General features: G+C 45.2%; 1 protein-coding gene across 1 annotated transcript in view; it reads right to left on the bottom strand.

Moving 5' to 3' along the window:
- Positions 1–15,109, bottom strand: part of PRC1 (protein regulator of cytokinesis 1) — a 62,370-nt gene that overhangs the window by 27,386 nt on the left and 19,875 nt on the right. The window contains exons 2-5 of the mRNA XM_068275254.1: positions 5,905–6,037; positions 2,223–2,345; positions 1,334–1,567; positions 887–1,057 (exon numbers count right to left, since the gene is read on the bottom strand). Coding sequence (XP_068131355.1) covers positions 887–1,057; positions 1,334–1,567; positions 2,223–2,345; positions 5,905–6,037 — 661 coding nt within the window. The remainder of the gene's footprint in view (positions 1–886; positions 1,058–1,333; positions 1,568–2,222; positions 2,346–5,904; positions 6,038–15,109) is intronic.

Here is a 15,109-nt window from a genome sequence, read left to right as displayed (position 1 = left end):
AGAAAACTGATTTTCAAAGTAATGTCCATGTTTTCCTATGGCACCGTTCACACTTAATGCATTGTAACTGAAACCTTCTTCCCAATGCACTGCTATGGAAAAACGCGCACTAACGCATACTAATGCACACTAATGCATACCAACTGATTTAGGGCTTGTTTCCACTGTAGCGGTGCGGAATCGCCTGGATTCCACCGCTGAAGAAATCGCATGCGGCTGCGTTTCCGCATGCAGATTTACCCGCGATTTCACATGCGATTTCGCATGGCAAGGAGCCATGCGAATTTAACCATGTCACTGCCTGTGTTAAGTTCCATTGGCTTTCATGCGAAATCGCGGGGAAATCCGCATGACAAAGCCGCATGCGATTTCCCTATTGAATACATTAGCGGCGATTCGCCCGCATTCCTGCCGCACGCGAATCTGCACGACCCTGTCGTGCAGATTTTCCCCGCACCGAAAAACGCCGCCGCACACGTGGAAACAGCCCCATCTACTAACATTAAGTATGCGAATCCGCATGCAGTGCCCGCATGCGGATTCGCTATAGTGGAAACGAGCCCTAAGTGTAAACTGGGCCTCACATACCAATGAGAAGCAAGGCAGGGCTGTGCTGCCTTGCTTTTTCTTGTATATACTATTCCTTACAGCAAAGCACATTGCTGAATGGATGCAACCAGCCCTTCTAACCCCATAGATTGGCCATTTTGTACCAGTCCTATGAATCATTTCGCCAAAGTGCAACGGGATTGTACCCGGAATTATTTTTGGCACATACAGGGTTGGTGGTGATACAGTATAGTGGTTTGCCTTGTCAGTCCTACTCAGGACTACTGGATCCTTGATCTAAGTAAAGCTTAAAGTTTTGCAACAGAGATTCCCTTACTTGAAACAGCAACTGGTGTAAAGCAGCAAGATTTTCTTTTGACAGACAGAATGCTTCTTCTTCTACGCACACCACATCTCTCTCGAAGCTTGTATCAGGCAACCGATCTAGTTCCTCCATGCACAGAATTATTTGTTTTTTTGTTTTAACAAACTCAGCTTCACGACGATCCTATGAGAAAAATGGAACAGAGTCAAGATTTTGGACCAGCAGCAAACATTGTGGTTCTTGTATTAAAAAAAAATCCCGCCCCCCCCCCCCCCCCCCCCCAAAAAAAAAAAAATCAGTATGGCCATCTCCCCAAGTAAACGCCCTGAGTTTTTTTTTTTTCCCCCTACTCTCTCATCTACACTACATAGATGGTAGCTCAAATATGACTGTTTGCTATAAATACAACTTTCCTGCTGATTAAATGTATATAGAGAAGTATTATTTGCATGTCATTACCTTCTCAACAGAAAGGGTAGCCAAATATCTCCTGAACTTGTCCAGTTCATCCAGGCTTGGAACAGCTTGGCTGTCAATAAGGTAAGGAGACGTGCAAAGTATTTCACCAAATTCCTGATCACGCTGCTTTAACAACTTCAGTTCCTGCATGCGTTCCTTCTTCTGCTTCACCATGACTTCAACTCGTGTACGCAAATCCTTTTCAAGTTGTAGGATGGTGATTTCTTCATCTTCCTGCAAACAGAACACATAAATGGCAATACTTTGTTACAACACTTTTTTTTTTTTTTTTTTTTTTAGAGGATTTAAAAATTCTTAAAAGGACAAATGTAGCGTTCATAAACAAAAAAGTTATATTCACTACCTGTGGCTTCCTCCCTCTTCAGGCTGTTGGCTCCCTTGCCGTCCTCCCAGGCCCCTCCTCTGGCCATCCTGGTAGATCTGTCAGTTGCTGTATACGGCTTATGTGCAGCCTGACCAAGCGCATGCCCATATCGCGTTCTTGTCGCTGGGAGCATTCTGCGCCTGTGCAGTACTACTGCGACTGCCAGTTATACCAGGACTGAAAGCAAAGGATTGAGTACCTCTGGAAGATGGCAAGGAAGCCTGAAAAGGGCTGGAGGAAAGCACATATCAATTTATTTTTCAGTCTCAGGTACACGAAGTGGGAAAATTATGCCAATTCTGAGTATTTTAGGGAAATGTCACATGTGCGTTTTAGTGAAATGCTGCCGCATTATGTGGGTTTTGGTGAAACTGTGCATCGAGTATTTTCGGTGAAACGTTCCTGCATTTTCTGGGGAAATACTGCAAATGTTTATTTTATGAGAAACACTGCCGGATTATGAGTATTTTGGGGGACACACAGATACAGGAACACAATACTCACCTCTAAAGGAGGAAGCTGCAATTCAGTGCAAAGCGAAGACAGCTCCTTGCGACAGACATCAATGCTCTTTAGGAGGCGATCCTTTAAACTTTCCTCCTCCTCAATCATCTTTGTTAAAAGAAGCTGTTGAGTAACAGGAAAGGTGAGAAAAGTCTTGTTTTGGAACGAATTGTATACAAACATTTCTGCACCTGTAGCCAACTTACATCTATATGGAATGCAGATCAAAAACCAAGAGTTGAACTAGGGCTGCACGATTTTAGGTAAAAATTGAAATTGCGATTTTTCTCTCAAAAATTGCGATTTCGATTTTTTCACGATTTTTTTTTAAATCGAGCTTTGGCACTAAATTCACTATGCCCCCAGTATAGTTTAGCCAGATACTGCGGGCGGACGATTGCTTTAAGAGAAACTCTGACTCTTGAACTTTATCCCAATCAGTAGCTGATACCCCATCACAATGGATCATCAGGGGGCTCTATATGGCTGATATTGTGGTGAAACCCCTCCCACAAGAACAAGAAAAGAACGTACTCTTGGCAGTTTCCCGGCTGTGAACCTTGCTGCATTGTGGGAAATAGCTGTTACCAACTGTCAAAAACCATGCAGCAGCTACTGTTCACTGGTGTTCCTTTTTAAGAGCCGGGCAGCGGGGGCGGTTCATGTGAGGGCAGCGGGGGGGGGGTGGTTCACGTGAAGACGATATAGTTATCGTCACTATCTGCAGTTTTCAGAGTGCCCGCACGCTTGTCTGGCTGCACCGCTGTGCGCCGATTGGCCAGAGCCGCCAGGAGCAGTAAATATGTATTGTGGTTAATGAGCGGGGGGCGGGTCCACTCGAGAGAGCGGCACACACAGCTTTACCAATCGCTGGATAGCGATGGAGTGACGGCAGCGGTAGGCGGAGCTGTACAGAGCGTACAGCTCCGCCTACCGCTGCCGTCATTCCATCGCTATCCAGCGATTGGTAAAGCTGTGTGCCGCTCGAGTGGACCCGCACCCCGCTCATTAACCACAATACATATTCACTGCTCCTGGCGGCTCTGGCCAATCGGCGCACAGCGGAAGGCGGGCCAGACAAGCGTGCAGGCAGCGGGCGGGCACTCGGTAAAAACCGAGGATACAGACGATCACCAGATCGTCTTGGCACGAATCGCGGTTTCGGTTTTGAACCGAAAAACGTGCAGCCCTAAGTTGAACTTTGCGTTAACTGTCAGTAGAATGTTCTTATCAATATTTCCTTACCTCTTGCAGTAATTGCACTGACTAGGCACAGCCTACAAGAAATATACAGGTCCATCTAAAGCAGGGGTGTCAAACTTAAATACAAATTGTACACTGGAAGTCACAGGCCTTCCTCAATGTCTACTGGCCATCTTTCCTCCCTTATAAAAAAATTCTCGTGTCTAATGGCCTCCCTCCATCCCCTATACTGTTCGCAGGTGTCTAGTGGCCACCTCCCTCCCCTATACAGTTCCTTGGTGTCTAGAGGGCCCCACCCTCCCCAGTTCCCTAGTGTTTAGTGCTTTCTCCTACCTTCCCTATGTAGCTTCCCTGGTGTTCTAGGGCTTCACTTCCAATATAGCTTCCCTGATGGTCTAGAGTGGGCCAAACATAATGCAAAGAGGGGAAACCACTTGGAGGCCAAATTTAATGGCTCTGAGGGCCAGATTTAGCCTGCAGGCCGGAGTTTGACATGTATGATCTTAAACGGTGATGGCTAACCTCGGCACTCCCGCTGTTCTGGAACTACAAGTCCCATGAGGCATTGCAATACTCGGACAGCTCTAAGCATAACTTGGGGAGGCAGAGGGATGATGGGATTTTTAGTTTTGTCGCAGCTGGAGTGCCAAGGTTAGCCATCACTGATCTAAAGTGTAAAGTGGTGTACCGTAGTAAGTTATTTAACTCCATTAACTCTCCTGGCGGTCTATTAAAAACCACCAGGGGGCAGCGCAGCCTTTTTTTTGATTTTTTTTTTTAAATCATGTAGCGATCCACCCCTCAACGCTGCCTGGCGCTGATAGGCCAGGCAGCGCAGGGGTCTAGGGGGGGGGGGGATGGGGCGGAGCGGAGGGAAGCTCTGCAGCGACGCAGATAGCGTTGAATCGGCGCAGGACGGCGGCGATCGGTGTACTCACGCAGCTAGCAAAGTGCTAGCTGTGTGCAGCAAAAAAAAAAAAAAAAAAAAAAAAAAAAAAAAAATTCGCAAATCGGCCCAGCAGGGCCTGAGAAAACCACCTGCGCGGCTTACTCCGAACTACGTTCTGGGTTACCGCCAGGAAGGTTAATCTGCAAGTTGGAAATCGGTGGGATAAAACGTTTGCTGCTGTGTAGGGATGGTCAATGAGCTGCAAATTGAGTTGACGCAGGATTATGCAAATTCCGCATGCAAATGTATGCAGCTTGAAAATGCACCAATCAAATTCTACTAAGGTAGAATTGGAGTGGTGCAATTTCAGCTATTTGCATCACAACAACCATCCATACTGTGGAGCATTGGAACCAACAATGCAGAAAGTAGGGATGTCAGAATGGGGTACAGAGACAAACAAAATGTATGTAAATATGTATATGGTCCTGGCTCAGAAAAGAGCATTAAAGCGGACCCAAACCAAAAATTTTTTAATTCAAAATATTTAGTTGCACCGCTCTGACACATACAGAGATAAATAAACAATCATTCACGCCTATGATCATTTCAGTGCATGCTTTTCACCCTTCTCTTTCCATAACTAGGGTTATACAGGTAGCAGCCATTAGCAATTCCTCCTTTGCCGGACACAACCTACTCCACTAGTTTGCCGGATTCTGTCCCAGCAATATGAAAGGAAGGGAGGGGTTCCTCCAATAAATGTAAAATGTTTTATAGGTTATCATGCTGCTATTTATTATTATAATTTAGAAAATAGATTTTATTTCTAAATATTGTTGTTGTTTTTTTATTTGGGTCCACTTTAAGGCCTTGTTCACATTGTTAACACAGAATGGCTGTGCAATCAAAATGCAATGCACATGTGCGCGCGCACGCCATCTGCACCGCTGATCCCATTCACTACAGTGAATAGGTCAGCTCTGTGCTTGGCTGAAAAGTACATGCAGCAGTGCAATAGCGAATTGCACTGCTGCACAGCGCATATGATCTGAATGGCAGTAGTGCTGTCTATGCACTTCTGCTATTCTTGCGTGTCGCACACCATAGTGGGAATGAGGCCTAAAATAACTAAAGACATCCTGAGTTAAAGTGGGATTAAACTCTACACATGAATAAGAAAAACAAAAAACACAAAACAAAACAAACAAAAAAAAAATCATGTTATTTGGCATCCTTACAAAAAGTTCTGTATTATTTTCCTGTGCCCAAGGCCTGCCATCATAGTAAATTTACTTTTCTTTATATTTATCATCCATCTTGATCTCACTTTTGCATGAAAAAGGCCATCACTCCAAAACCGCAAACAGGAAAAACGCAGAAAACTCACAATTGTAGAGGAAAAAAAATTAACTAATCTTTCTCAGCTCACAAAATAAAGGACTGCAGGTTCAAACAGGTACAGTCTCCTAATGGTGTTTAAATTAATGTAGAATTAATATTTTATTATTATTTGAAAAACCGTTTCATACCACTTTAAAGGAACACTTTAATGCCAACACTGCATTGGATTCATAAACCAATACTTACATTGACATGTCTTTTAACAGCATCAGTCCTTTGTAGCCGCTGGTCTTCAGGTATCCCTATTTCTTCCCATATATCCCGAAGACGTGCTAATGCAGAATTCAAGCATGCTACAGACTCTGCAGCAATTGCCTCACTAAAAGCACAGAAAGACATTGGAACAGCTCAGCTAATTACCAAAGCAACCTGTTAAATGTACATTATGAAAATATATTGCAAATTCATTTGACCAACCATGTCATTCACTTTTAAATGGGTGCACAGTATTGCTGGGGGCAGGGCTGTGGAGTCGGAGCAGTTTTTGGGTGCCTGGAGTCAGGTTTCATAAACTGAGTCGGGAGGATTTTTGTACACAGCCCTGGTAAGTATTTGAATTGGTGTATTTTTGTACAGCCCTGGATGGGGGCTTTAATAAAGGACAGGAGTGTCACATCCTGGAATCTAAAGGAAGGATTTTTTGGACGTGAAACTTACATCCTGAAATCTCAAATGGTTAATGTAATTGGGTTCTCTCATGCACATGTAGTTTCATAAATATTCTTATTTGTGCAAAAATATGACGACATTTTCACAAAAATAATGTTTAAAGTAGACCTGAACACATACAAGGGACACAAGGTAAAACCAGATTAATCACCCAGTTTATGTTTAGAACACAGGTGTCAAACACAAGGTTCATGGGCCTAACGCTGCCGTCCTTGCCTTTTTAGGCGGCCCAAACAATTTTTAAATATGCATGGTTGTAAGCAGTAAAAGGATGACAGCACACTGCCTTCCCATCGAGAGGAGCACCCCAGTGATAATGTTTCTGGCTGAAACACTGTCAGTCTGAGGTGGGATGCAGCAACAACCGATGGGACCCTCCAGCAAAATGAACACGAGACCCCTCTGGGCACTGGCTGGATAGAGTACTGGTTAAAGATTTTTTTTGTCACAAGTTAGCGGAAATTGATTTTTTTTCTTTCACAAAGTGTCAATTTCCGCTAACTTGTGACAAAAAATAAAATCTTCTATGAACTCATCATGCACCTAATGGAATACCTTGGGGTGTCTTATAGATGCAATCAATGCACTGGGGAGGTGATTGGAAGGGGGTCTGAGGGGGATCTGAGGTTTAGGCCGAGTGATCAGGGGCCCACACGGGGCAAATTAGGGCCTGATCTGTTGGGTAGGTATGCTAGGGGATGACAGGTGGTGACAGGAGGTGATTGATGGGTGTCTCAGTGTGATTAGAGGGGGGAATAGATGCAAGCAATGCACTGGCGAGGTGATCAGGGCTGGGGTCTGAGGGCGTTCTGAAGGTGTGGGCGGGTGACTGGGTGCCCTAGGGGCAGATAGGGGTCTGATCTGATTGGTAGCAGTGACAGGTAGTGATCAGTGGGTGATTAGATGGCAGAACAGATGTAAACAATGCACTTTGGAGGTGATCTGAGGGTAGGTCTGCGGCCGATCGATGGTGTGGGAGGGTGATCAGATGCCCGTAAAAGGCAGGTTATGGTCTGATCTGATGGGAGGCAGTGACAGGTGGTGACGGGGTGATTGCCGGGTGATTACAGGGGAGAATAGATGTATACAGTACACGGGGGGGGGGGGGGGGGGTCGGAGGTCGTTCTGAGGGTGTGGGCGGGTGATTGGGTGCCCTAGGTGCAGATAGGGGTCTGATTGGTAGCAGTGACAGGGGGTGATTGATGGGTGATCAAATGGCAGAACAGATGTAAACAATGCACTTTGGAGGTGATCTGAGGGTAGGTCTGCGGGCGATCTGATGGTGTGGGAGGGTGACCAGATGCCCGTAAGAGGCAGGTTAGGGTCTGATCTGATAGGTGGCAGTGACAGGTGGTGATTGACGGGTGAATGACAGGTGATTACAGGGGAGGATAGATGTATACAGTACACAGGGAGGGGGTCTGAGAGTGAGTGGGGGGGGGGGTTTGATCATGAGCCCCCAGGGGGCAGTTTAGGGACTAACTAAAAAAAAAAAAAAAAAAAAAGCGCTGACAGATAGTGATTGATGGGTGATTAGGGGGGGGGGGGGGGCGCGATTGGGTGCAAACAGGAGTCTGAGGGGTGGGCAGGGGGGGGGGTCTGAGGGGTGCTGTGGGCGATCAGAGGGAAGGGGGGGGCAGATCAGTGTGCTTGGGTGCTTACCTGCGTGGCTGCAGACTGTCCTGGTGGTCCCTCGATCACTGGGACCACCAGGGCAGGAGGCAGCCTGTATAATACGCTTTGTATACATTACAAAGGGTATTATACACTTTGTAGCGGCGATCCAGTAGCAAGTAACCCGCCGGCGCTTCCGAACGGCCGGTGGGTTACAGCGCGTGGGGGGCGGAGGCTGTCACCGGCGGCTGATCGCGTCACGAATGAAGCGATCGCCGCATAACCACGCCCGCCGCCGATGGGCGTATTGCAGTCGTTTGGGCCCAGCCCTTGCCGCCGCCCATCGGCTGTGGGCGGTCGGCAAGTGGTTAAGGGACACTACAGCGGAAAAAACTGTAAAATTTAAAATATGTGCAAACATATACAAAAAGGAAGTACCAGAGTAAAATGAGCCATAAATTACTTTTCTCCTATGTTGCTGTCACTTACAGTAGGTAGTAGAAATCTGACAGAAGTGACAGGTTTTGGGCTAGTCCATCTCTTCATAGGGGATTCTCAGCAAGGCTTTTATTCTTTATAAAGATATTCCCGAAAAAGGATTTAAACCATGATGCTGGCCAGCTTCCCTTCTCGCTACAGTTTTTTGGGCAGTTGGACAGACTGCCATTCACTAAGTGCGTTTGAAAATAAATATATCCCTTTGAATCCCCTAAAAAGCGATGGGCTAGTCCAAAACCTGTCACTTGACAGATTTCTACTACCTACTGTAAGTGACAGCAACATAGAAAATAAGTTATAAGTTATGGCTCATTTTACACTGGAAAACAAATGTGCTTCTTATTTGTATATGTTTGCACATATTTAAAATGTTAGTTTTTCGCTGTAGTGCCCCTTTAAGCACAATCCTGCAGCGCCAATAGGAGAATAACTATAGGCTCAGTTGTGATGAATGACGCATGTATAACTTTTTTGCTTGTATATCAAAGTCAAAAAAAAAAAATAAAAAAAAAAAAATCACGAAAATGTTTGCTTGTATTGCAAAGCGCACTTAAACCAAGTTACTCTCATTCCAAGGATTTACTGTAAATGTTTTTATTTAAAGGTTATTATGCTATTGCTTATCTTTTTTGAGCAAAGAGGAAGTTCTGAGTTCAAGTCTTCTTTAAACAAAAATGGCAATATGCACTCATAACTACTTATCAATGTCAGCCACAGCACTGAGCTTCCAAGCTGCCAATTGTTCTTTTATCTCTGCAGGAAATTATCTTCATAGTTTGCAGCCAGAAGCCTTCTCATATCTCAACTACCTGAACAATAGCAGACATTCTAAAAATAACACTGATACTTACAGACTGAACATTACCATACAAGCTTGCTGATTTCACACAAGCCAAAATGTGAATAGAAGGGAGAATGTGATTTTCAGAGAATAATACTTTGGACCAAAGGCAGGTAGGATAACTATATAAGGAGTTTGGAGACAGGTGAGTGATTAAATAGGGGGAGTATGGATGGCGTCCAGGCTGGGTATTTCCACAGGAAAAGAGCATTTGACACTGGGAAAAGGAGACAGCTTTGCAAACCCAGTCAACAAGGTAATAAATCAACCAAGCAAAAGTGGTTTATGAGCAATGCATGGGAGAGAAAAAAAACCCTATGTATTGGAAAAGGATATGTTCCACACAATACAGTAGAATCTTGTTAAAATAAACTCTGACGCAGCGAACCTCTGCCTATTGTAAACTCAGTCCCAAGGTCCCGACCATGCAGCTAGTGTCAGGTTTGCTGACTCGGATGACCGCCACGCGCATCATTGCACGCGTTCCCGAAGGTACAGGATGCTATTGCAGGCAGCAACACGTATCTTTGCACCTGCAATGCGTGGCGGCCACTCTTTGTTTGCTTGAGTTAAGGTTCACTTTAAACAAAAATCATTTGTTACAGCTGATACAAATCCTAAAATAAACCTGCACTGTTTCTACTTCCTGATTCATGGAAGCAGACATATTGTTAACAGCCTGTGCTTTCAAATGAGCTTATCTGCCGTGGCAGTCATGTGACACAGGGGAAAGATCAAATTACAACTTGTGATTAGACATAAATGAGGGGGAATGAAACAGGCTAAAGTCAGTTGAGTGTGGTCCAGTATTAGTCATGGAGAGAATCCAAAGCAAAACAAAAGTTGTTTAGGCGATACCTTTAATGACTAACTGTACAAGATTCTTTTGCAAGCTTTCGAAACTTTAAGAAGAAAGTTAAAGTTTCGAAAGCTTGCAAAGGAATTATGTACAGTCATTAAAGGTATCACCTAAACAACTTTTATATGTTCAAAGTGTTTCTTCACCGCACAGCGGAAAGTTGCAGAAATCCCTATGTGCTGCCGCTGAAACAATGGTTCGGGGTTGCCAGCCTTCTATTATTACTGGCAACTCAAACCATAAAGCTACATACACACGGGGGACAATTGTCCCCTGTTGCATGCGTGCACGCGAACAGGGAGCGACAGCTCCCTGGCGGCGACAGCTGTCCACATGTCTCGCCAGAAAGGCAGAGACGAGGCGGAAGCTGTTTGTGAATGGAGCATCCCCCGGCGTAGGTCTCCTGTCGCTAGCCCGCATACTCACGCAGGACTAGCGACAGTTCCGGCGACAGCTGTAGCCGGCGATTGAACATGTCAATCGCCTGGCGACAGCTCCGACCGGCGACGGTTCGGGGCGCGGCCGTCATACACACGGGCGACCTGTCGCCGCAACACGTGCGTACCCCGTGTGTATGAGCCTTTACTCAGAGGATTTGTTCCTCTCTCTTTAATAGAGACATAACTCTGTTCTATGTTAGACCACGTTGGCCTGGTTATTTTGAGTTACTTTTTATCTGGTTGGCACAGATCTTTATGCTATTTATGAAGGAACTAAACAAGGGATATAAGAGGGGAAGGAGGCACATGGACTCAGCATCTACTAATTCCTATAAATGACTGCCTTAAATATTTCCAATAATGCAAAGGGGCTAAATTCCCCCTATAAGCATTGCAAAGCATTTATAGACTACCAAAAAATGTTCACCAGACATTATTTGTGTTCAAGAAACACACTTCACTAAATCATCGGCCCCAAGATACTTCCATAGTCAATTTCAGAGACACTTTGCCTCCTCCTCCAACACAAAACACAGAGGTGTAATAACTCTACTTTTTCTACTGAAAAATTATTTGCCATTGGTAGTAGATAAATGCATAACAGATGAGGGATGCTATGTTATCCTTGTTGGAACAATACAATCACTCCAATACTGCATAATAAATGTTTATTTGCCCCCTGAGTCCCCCATGAAAGCAATAAAAGAGATCCTTGATAAATTAAATGATTACCCTCACTACGGAAAATTGATACTTACCTGACGGTAATTTTCCTTTCCCGTTGCTTACATATCGTCACACCTGGGTAATGTCCCGCCCACTTTACCCCATTAGGACCTTTGATATTATAAATTTACCTGCCTGTCCCGCCCCCCCCAGTCTATGTAACCTCGGTTCACCGAAGCCCACAGAAGGGAGGGTCCGGTGTGACGATATGTAAGCAACGGGAAAGGAAAATTACTGTCAGGTAAGTATCAATTTTCCGTATTCCCTCTGCTTACCTCTCGTCACACCTGGGAACTAACTAGGAAACAGAAGGGAGGGAGACATAATGCTGTGCAATAAACCAAACTTTACTTGATTATGGTACATGTGCTGACAATACAGTTTTTCCAAACAAAAGAGCAGATTGTGCAGTCATATCTACTTTATAATGTTTCATAAATGTATGAATAGTAGTCCAATTGGCGGCCTGGCAAATTTTTTCTGCCGGAACTTTGTTGCAGGCCGCCCAAGAGGTGGATATACTTCTAGTAGAGTGTGCCCGGATCTGTTCCGGTGGTACTAAGTTAAGTGTTCTATAGGCTAACTGAATAGACTTGACTAGCCAGGTGGCCAGAGTTCGCTTTGAGGCAGGTTGCCCCTTTCTGTAGCCATTAGGAATCACCCATAACCTGTCCGTTTCTCTAAATTGCTCTGTAGAGGCTAAATAGTCCTTTAGCGATTCCACCACATCTAAAGGATGCTTTAACTGTGTATGTTCTTGATAGAAGGCCGGTAGGGTCCAATCTTGATTTAGATGGTAGTCTGAGTTTACCTTTGGTAAGAACTGTTCTACTGGTCTAAGTACCACTCTGTCCGTAAACATTGTCAGGTAGGGCTCTTTGCAGCCTAGAGCCTGCAGCTCAGAGATCCTTCTGGCTGAGGCTATGGCCACCAGGAATAACGTCTTTAACGTTTTATTCCAAATAAACAGGATTGTATAGGATGAAATGGCTCTCTAGAGAACACATCTAGCACAAGGGGTAGATCCCACTTTGGAAAAAATGTTCTTTTTAGGTGGGTTGACATTGAATGCTCCCCTCATGAATCTTTTCAACAGAGCATGGATGTGCCCAAGCCGTTCCAGTCAGTGCCGATAGTGCAGAAATCTGAACTTTCAGAGTATGAAAAGCTAATCCCATCGTTAGACCCTTCTGTAAGAAATCCAGAATATGTTCAGGTTCCGGTTCCATATAATTAAAGTTGTTTGCTGTTGCAAAGTCTGCAAATCTGTTCCAAATCCTCTGGTAAGTGGCGTTGGTCGTAGGTTTTCTCGATTTCAGCATGGTGTCAATGACTTCCTCCGAACAACCAACCTCTCTCAGCCTTTTCCCTTCAACTTCCATGCATTCAACCGTAATCTCTGAGGGTTTGGATGATGTACAGCCCCCTGGTGTAGCAGATCTAGACTGTCCGGTAAGGGAAGTGGAGATCTCAACTTCATTTCCCACAGCAGGGGGAACCAGGGCCTCCTGGCCCAGAAAGGAACGATCGCTATAATAGTCACCGACTCTGAGTAATCTCGACAACACCTGGTGTATCATGGCAGTTGGCGGAAAGATATACCGTGTGAAAATTCCATGGGGCAGAAATCGCGTCTGTCGCCACTGCTCCTCTGCAATGGAATCTGGACATGAACTTTGCGCACTTGGTGTTGTGTGGAGTGGCCATGAGATCGATCTCTGGAGTACCCAGTTGGTCGCATATCCACCTGAATACCTCCGTCGACAGACTCCATTCTTTGTGGTCGATCGTATGTCTGCTCAGTTAGTCCGCTGTCGTATTGAGACGACCCGGAATGTAGATCGCTTTGAGATCCCATAGATTCTCCTCCGCGAAGTGGAGTATTGCTGCCGTCTCCTGCAGCAGTTGTAAGCTCCGAGTGCCCCCTTGCCGTCTGAGATAAGCTACCGCAGTTTGGTTGTCCATGCGCATTAGTACTGTTTTTCCTCGGATTAGGTGATGGAAATGAGTAAGGGCCCTGTAAGCTGCTCTTATTTCCAGGACATTCGCAGGGATGTGTTTCAGATCTTCCTCCCATCGACCCTGCGCTGTGTAACGATCGCAGTGTGCCCCCCATCCCGTTAGGCTGGCATCCGATGTAATCGTGATCGGTAACATGTGTTGGATTAAATGATATCTGGACAGGTGCACACTGTCTTCCCACCATTGCAGACTGTTCGACATTAATGGTGTTAGCCTGATGCGTTGGGATAGGTTCCTCTTGTCCCACTGTTGTAGGAAGCCCCATTGAAATGGCCTGGTGTGCCAGAGTGCCCAACGGATCATGGGTATTGACGATGTCAATGTACCTATTAGACTTAGGCATTGAGATGCTGAAAGTGTTGATAATGAACGGGTCAGTCTGACTTTCGCGATCAATTGCTTCATTTTTTTCTGGCGGGAGACTGAGAGAATTCTCCGTGGTGTTGAATAACGCTCCCAGAAATACCATAGTCTGTGTAGGTTCCAGCCTGCTCTTGTTGTAATTTATTTTCCAACCAAATCGTACTAATGAGTCTATGAGTATCTGTCTGTGTTGAAGTATTTCGTTGAGATCTTGAGACAGTAGCAACAGATCGTCCAAGTACTGGAAGATTCTCAGACCCTGAATCCGATGTAGAGCTATCACTGCCAGAAGCACTTTGGTGAAAGTGCGGGGGGCTGTACAAATGCCGAAGGGTAGGCATGTAAACTGATAATGCTTTTCTGCGATTGCAAATCTGATGTAATTCTGGAAGTCTCGGTGTATCGGTATATGTAGGTACGCGTCTTCTAAGTCCAGTGAAAGCATCCAATCGGATACTCTGACTGATTGCGCGATGGTTTGAAGAGATTCCATCTTGAACCTTCCCAACTCTATGTGTTTGTTCAGATAGCGTAGATCCATCACCGGTCTCAGATCTCCCGTTTTCTTTGTTACGAAGAAGAGAGAAGAATAAAGTCCTTCTCCCTTTTGGCGTTCTGGAACTTGTGTAATTGCTTTCTTTAGAAGTAGCGTTTGTACATATTCCTCCAGGATCTGTAATCTGTCTCCTGATACAGGAACCCGTGTCGGTACGAATTTGCTGTGCGGTGGTTTCTTGGAAAACCTCCAACGGTGGCCTTGACTTATGGTTTTTATCACCCAATGATTGTCTATTTCTTCCGCCCAGATCTGCTGGAACTGAGAAAGTCTGCCTCCGACCGGGCAGATCTGAGCGGGTAGAACGTCAAAAAGACTTTTGCTGCGACGACGTGGATGGTGTGGCCTTCTGCCTAGTCATCCTTTGTAGGCTAGACTGGGAGCTTTGCCAATTTCTTCGAAATTCTCTCCCAGGTCTGTAATTCTTTGCTGATCTAAATCTCTGTTGCTGAAACCTATTAGTCTGAATCAGGGGTGCCCATTAGGTAGATCGTGATCTACCAGTAGATCGCGAAGGCCTTCATGGTAGATCTTGACCCCACTACATTTTCCATTCTGTAAATACTATTGTGCTCCTAAAATTGTACAGAGGTAGATCACTTTGACTTGCTAATTTTTAAAAGTAGCTCACAAGCCCAAAAAGTGTGGGCACCTCTGGTCTGAATGTTAGGCTTTCTTGCTCGTCTATCCTGGGGAATCAACCCTGATTTACCCCCCGTGACTCTCATAATAGCTGTGTCCATTTCTTGTCCAAAAAGGTGCTCCCCGTCGTACGGGATCTTGCACCAATCTTGTCTTGAAGA

Source organism: Hyperolius riggenbachi, chromosome 3, assembly GCF_040937935.1.
Source record: "Hyperolius riggenbachi isolate aHypRig1 chromosome 3, aHypRig1.pri, whole genome shotgun sequence".
Taxonomy (NCBI): Eukaryota; Metazoa; Chordata; class Amphibia; order Anura; family Hyperoliidae; genus Hyperolius; species Hyperolius riggenbachi.
This window is presented reverse-complemented; position numbering and strand designations above follow the sequence as displayed.